The sequence below is a fragment of the Chaetura pelagica genome, unplaced genomic scaffold (assembly GCF_000747805.2).
Source record: "Chaetura pelagica isolate M959 unplaced genomic scaffold, ChaPel_1.0 scaffold962, whole genome shotgun sequence".
In the NCBI taxonomy this organism is placed as follows: domain Eukaryota; kingdom Metazoa; phylum Chordata; class Aves; order Apodiformes; family Apodidae; genus Chaetura; species Chaetura pelagica.
In genome coordinates, this window is record NW_009952479.1 from 715541 (window position 1) to 720700 (window position 5160).

A 5160-nucleotide genomic window follows, 5' to 3' on the forward strand; every position below is an offset into this window, starting at 1 on the left:
TTGCCGGCCCCCAGCAGGCGCCAGGGAGCCACGCTGAGCCCGGCGCTGCGGGATGGCAGCCGGAGCGGACGAGCTGCACCGCTTCCTGGAGAGCTTCGCCACGCAGCTGCTGCGGGTCCGGCCCGACAAGTGGAGCGAGTTTATGGGCAGCGATGAGGCTGCTGACAAGCTGGACACATTCTTCAAGCAGCAGGACGTGGTGGAGCTGGTACTGGGGTTGAACCCTGCCGGGCAGCTCCTGCCATCCAACCAATTCCCAGCTGCCCTCAGGGGCAAGGGCATCTACTTTGTGAAGAAGAAGAAGGAGAACATCACCCGGGAGAACTATCAGAGCGGGCTGCTGGTGGGAGACATCAGCTCCTCACCAGTGGAGCAGCTCATCACTGTGGTAGATGAGGTGGGTTACCCTCACAGTAAGCTAAAATCAATTACTAGAACAAAAATTGCCACGGGTGCCGTCCCTGGCTCTGCAGTGGCTCCAGCTGCTCACCCTGCTGTGCTGGTGGGTGACTGATCTCCACCAGGACACAGAGCTGGGTGAAGGTCACAAGCCCAGCTTTCTCCCTCGCCCCAGCTGGATCACTTCCTCCCTGTGGTTTTAAAACTCAGCATAATTCCCCCCCTCCCTGTGCCCTGCAGCTGGCAAATGCCAGCATGGATTTCCCTCAAACTTCCCATAACTACTCCCACACTGGGGGCTGCCTGCCCAGGGCACCCGAGAGCTGAGTCAGGTCCCGGGAGCTCCTTCAATCCCTGCTCCGCAGTGCCGGGGGCTCCCGCTCTTGCACTTGCTCGTGGCCCCACTGGGTGCCCTTCCTGCACCACTCCCAGCACTTCCCAGCTCAGGAGAGCTGGAAACACACTGCAGGGTAGGGGGACTCCTGGGTGTGCTGAGGAGAAAAACATCAGCCCGGCTCACAACCCGGCCCTCTCCTCCAGGTCATCTCCCCCTTGCTCCTGAGTGAAGAGAATGTGGAGGGCTGGCCCACGGTGGTGGTGGAAGACATCACACAACAAGTACACCAGCTGAAGAATGAGATGTTTGTGATGGGCGGGAAGATGCAGGGGAAGATTCTTCTCCCGTTGCCAGAGCACCTGGACCAGGATATCCCCAGCAGTGTCCTGCACTGGTGGGTGCTGCCAGCACCACTTGGCAGAGCAAAGCCTGGCAGGGGCTTGGGGCAGCACAAGCCCCTCTGGGAGGATTGGGAGCTGGGACATGGGCTCAGTCCCTGGGCATGGCTGTCCCTCAGGAGCAGAGCAGCTTTGAGAGGCTCACAACAGGCTAGCAGAGGTGGCCACAAGAGGGGCACTGGGCTCCCCCTTGGTGGCTCGGGGTCAGTCCTGGTGCTGGAGCATGACCTTCTGCCTTTCAGCTCGTCAGGGCCTGTGGGCAGCTCAGCGCTGCATGACATCGAGACCACCATCATGGAGTGGTCCCACCAGATCAGAGACATCCTGAGCAAGGACTCAGTGCAGCCACTGATGGAGGGGCAGTACCCCCTGCCAAAGACCGAGTTTGAGTTCTGGCATACCAGGACCCTCACCCTGCAGTGCATCAATGACCAGGTACCACCTCAGCCAGCAGGCGCGTGCCCTGGTGCTGAGCCCCAGTGCTGAGTCTGTCACCTCTCCTGCCAGCTGCTCCTGCCCCGAGTGACAGCGCTGGCCAAGGCACTGGAGAAGGCTGACAGCTGCTACTGGCAGGTGCTCCAGAGCACGTTCAGGGATGTCAATGCTGGTAAGGCCCCAAGTGCTGCGGCAGGAGCTGCCTCTTGCTCATCTCTGAAGCTGCACCATCCCTGACACTGAATCTTGCCCCTGGCACAGGCCTGGAGGAAGCCAAAGACATCAGCCTACACCTGCAACCGCTCCAGATCCTGCTGGAAGACATGGAGCAAGTAGATTACTTTGAGGTAAGTTACATGTGGCTGAATACCCATGGTGCTGGTGTGGCCCCAGCCTGGCTCTGCCCGACCCTCATTATGGAGCCGTGGCCTAGCACAGACTCTGCTCCCACAGCTGCAGCCCTACTTGGAGCAGATACTGTGCACCATCCGTCTCCTCCGCACTCACTGCCAGTACTACAGCTCGCCCTCCCATGTCCTCATCATCCTGCAGGAGATCTGCAACCTCCTCATGGACATGGTAGAGCCCTGGGGCTGGCGGGAGCTCCAGCACCATCCCCTCCAGCCACCCTCTCTGTGGGAGCTTTGGAGGGAGGGACACACAGAGCAGTATGGGGTGACAAAGGGACACCTCAGCCAGGGGCAGAGCAGAGCTCCCCATAGGGCTGAAGGGAGTTGGGCAGGGGGGGCTGCAGGCCCCCAGTGAGCCCAAGGGGCCAGAGGGTGGATAGGGCAGGGGTTGCCCCTGCGCTCCCTTCTGCCCACTGCCCCTACCTGGATCTGCCTGTCCTAGACCTGTAACTTCCTGACACCTGAGAATGTGATGAAGGGCCTGCAAGGAGACCTTGACGACACCTTCATGACAATTAGACTGGCCATTTCCACCTTAGAGAAGCTCTTTGAGTCCTACAACACTTACTGCTCCAACCTGCTGCCCACGCTATTCCCGGTGAGTGCAGGGGATGGTGTGGGTCTGCCTGACCCTGTCCTCAGCAGCTCCACTGGCTGATAGCCCCTCTCCACCTCAGGAGGAGCCACAGCTCTCCGAGATCCCCCCTGCCCTTGCCTTCAAGAGAATGGACCCCTTCTTCCACAGGCTCAAGACCATCGAGGTGACAACCTGGCATTTTGGGGCAGGGTTCATGTGGGCTCCCCCTGCCCTAGGGATGCTGGGGCTTGGCACCCAGAGGAGACAGGTGAGGTGATGGTTTATACTCTCCAGGAGCTGTACGAGACAGCAATTGAGTTTCAGAAGCTGGAGAAGACAGAGCTGGGAGGAGTGAGAGGAAACATCCTTGGGAGCCAAGTGTTTCAGATCTATGAGGAGGTCTCTGGACTCATCAAGGCTTTTGCTGATTGCAAATATGATCCCTTAGATCCCACAGAAGAGGTGAGTGAATGATGGTATGGAGGTGTAGTTATTTGTTAAAGAAAAACTCACTTGCCAGAACACATTGGAGGAGCTGCGTGTCCCATGGCAGCAGGTGTGATCTCCTCAGGGTAGGCCACAGGGCTTGGGGCCATCCAGATTCAGCAAATCCTTCAGGAAGCATTTGGAAGCAGCTATGCCAGCTTAAATTGTTTTGCTTTTACTGGCAGCAATGGAACAAAGACTTTGCAGAGTTCCAGAAGAAGATGCAAGATGTGGGCAGGTGGCTGGCCACGATCTTCTGCCAAGGCTTTCATGGCTGCAACTGCCTGACAGCTGCTCTGAAGGTACATGTCCCCTCCAGCTCAGCAGGACCTGCCGGTGGGCACAGGCTGTCCTTGCCTGAGCACTGGAGGCCGGCAGCAGCCACCCACCTGGGAGTGACCATGGGGCTGTCCCCGGGCTGTCCCCATGGTGGAGCACAGCAGCCATCACCTGCTTCTCCTGCAGCTGGTGCACATGTTCGGCTCCCTGCTGGAGCGGCCTTTGATAAAGGCTGAGGTTTCCCCCTGTTACTCAGCCATGCTGGGAATGTTCAGCGTCGAGCTGGAGAACACAAAGGTGCTGTTTGAGGCCCAGGCACAGAGCAAGGAGAGCCTGACCACCAGCAAAAACATGCCACCAGTGGCTGGGCAGCTGAAGTGGGCTCTGTCCCTGCAGCAGCAGCTGCAGGTGCTGCACAAGGACTTGTTCGCCATCGACCACCCGTACGTGCAGGTCACCCCTCACCCCACAGGGACATTGGGTGGCAGCTGGGGCAGGTCCCTCCCTGTGCCCCACTGCGGCAGCTGCTTCTTTACCATTGTCTGGCAGGGTGATGCTCAGTGCTGAAGCAAAACTAGTGTCCGGGAAGTATGAGGAGCTGCTGGGCCTGCTGCGAGGGTACCGCCAGGAGGTCTATGAGGAGTGGGCGCGGGGGGCTGGCCAGGACTGCCACTTCAGCCTGGAGCAGCCCCTCATCCGCAGGGACCCCGAGTCTTCCCTCCTCAGTGTCAACTTCAGCCAAGAGGTCGGTGCCCTGCAGGGCCACACACCAATTCCTCACCAGGATGTAACAACTGTCCCAAAGGCTGAGGTGAGATGTTTTGGGTTTGACTAACAAGCCTTTTGTCTCACAGCTTGTTGCCGTTCTTCGGGAGATGAAGTACTTGCACTTCCAGCAGCAGCAGGATATCCCAGACAGTGCTGAGAGCCTCTTTGCTCAAAATGAGACTTTCCAAAATTTTGTGGACAACCTGGATCTCATTGTTGGCTGGTACAATAAGGTAGGTTGCAAAGGGAAGACAACCTGGCTGCTTTTCTGTGGCAAGACTGGGAATCCCCCAGGGCAGATGCTCTTATGAAATGGATCCTGGAAGCTTGGGGCGTTTTGGGGTACACTCTGCACATCACCGGTGCCTGCTGGGCCTGTGGCTGGGGGAAGCTGCCACCACTACCACACTGACCATCTCCCACCTGTCAGTGCAGGGGAGACCCCATTCCTCTGTAAATGCAGTGCCCAGAGCACATGTGTCATCTGGAGAGGGATACCCCAAGCCCTCACCAGGGACATCCCAACCCCCAGGTGAAGCAGAAGCTGCTGCCGGTGGAGCTGCCACTGGTGGCAGAGGAGCTGGATGCTGTGGACAGCCGGCTGGTCAGTGCTGAGAGCACCCTCTTTTGGCACCACGAAGGTACAAACCCACCCATGGCCACCCCAGCCCAGAGCTGCCCTTTGTGCCTTTCAGGAGGCTCCTGACACTGTTGCACCTGGTGTCTGCCCACAAGTCCCCACAACCATCACTGGGGAGTGAGGGGGTGGCAGGGTCCCCCCACGGCAGTGGACCCCAAGAGTCCCCACCATGGCTCCTTGGAGGCATCCATGTAACCTGTTAAGCTGGGACGTGTTTCCTCCTAGGGGTCATGGAATACATCCAGGAGATGAGGGAGATCTTGCACGATTTGCAGACCAGGGTGCAGAAAACCAAGTTAAACACGAAAAGTATCACTCAGCTGCTGGAGGTAGCTTTTGCTGGTGCTTTACAAGGGCCTTCCCATGAAGCCTCCTGTGGAGATTTGCCCTTCCCCGACACAGTGGAGCAGCCCTATCGTCTCCTCCCTGCA

At 58.5% G+C, this 5160-nt stretch overlaps 1 protein-coding gene across 1 annotated transcript in view; it reads left to right on the top strand.

Annotated features, from left to right (window-relative positions):
• The first annotated feature begins 52 nt into the window (after positions 1–52).
• Positions 53–5160, top strand: part of DNAH17 (dynein, axonemal, heavy chain 17) — a 32831-nt gene continuing 27723 nt past the window's right edge. The window contains exons 1-15 of the mRNA XM_010008674.1: positions 53–397; positions 940–1130; positions 1398–1569; positions 1642–1741; positions 1831–1916; positions 2023–2148; positions 2422–2577; positions 2657–2740; positions 2851–3018; positions 3228–3344; positions 3508–3764; positions 3871–4066; positions 4176–4322; positions 4622–4730; positions 4955–5071. Coding sequence (XP_010006976.1) covers positions 53–397; positions 940–1130; positions 1398–1569; positions 1642–1741; positions 1831–1916; positions 2023–2148; positions 2422–2577; positions 2657–2740; positions 2851–3018; positions 3228–3344; positions 3508–3764; positions 3871–4066; positions 4176–4322; positions 4622–4730; positions 4955–5071 — 2371 coding nt within the window. The remainder of the gene's footprint in view (positions 398–939; positions 1131–1397; positions 1570–1641; positions 1742–1830; positions 1917–2022; positions 2149–2421; positions 2578–2656; positions 2741–2850; positions 3019–3227; positions 3345–3507; positions 3765–3870; positions 4067–4175; positions 4323–4621; positions 4731–4954; positions 5072–5160) is intronic.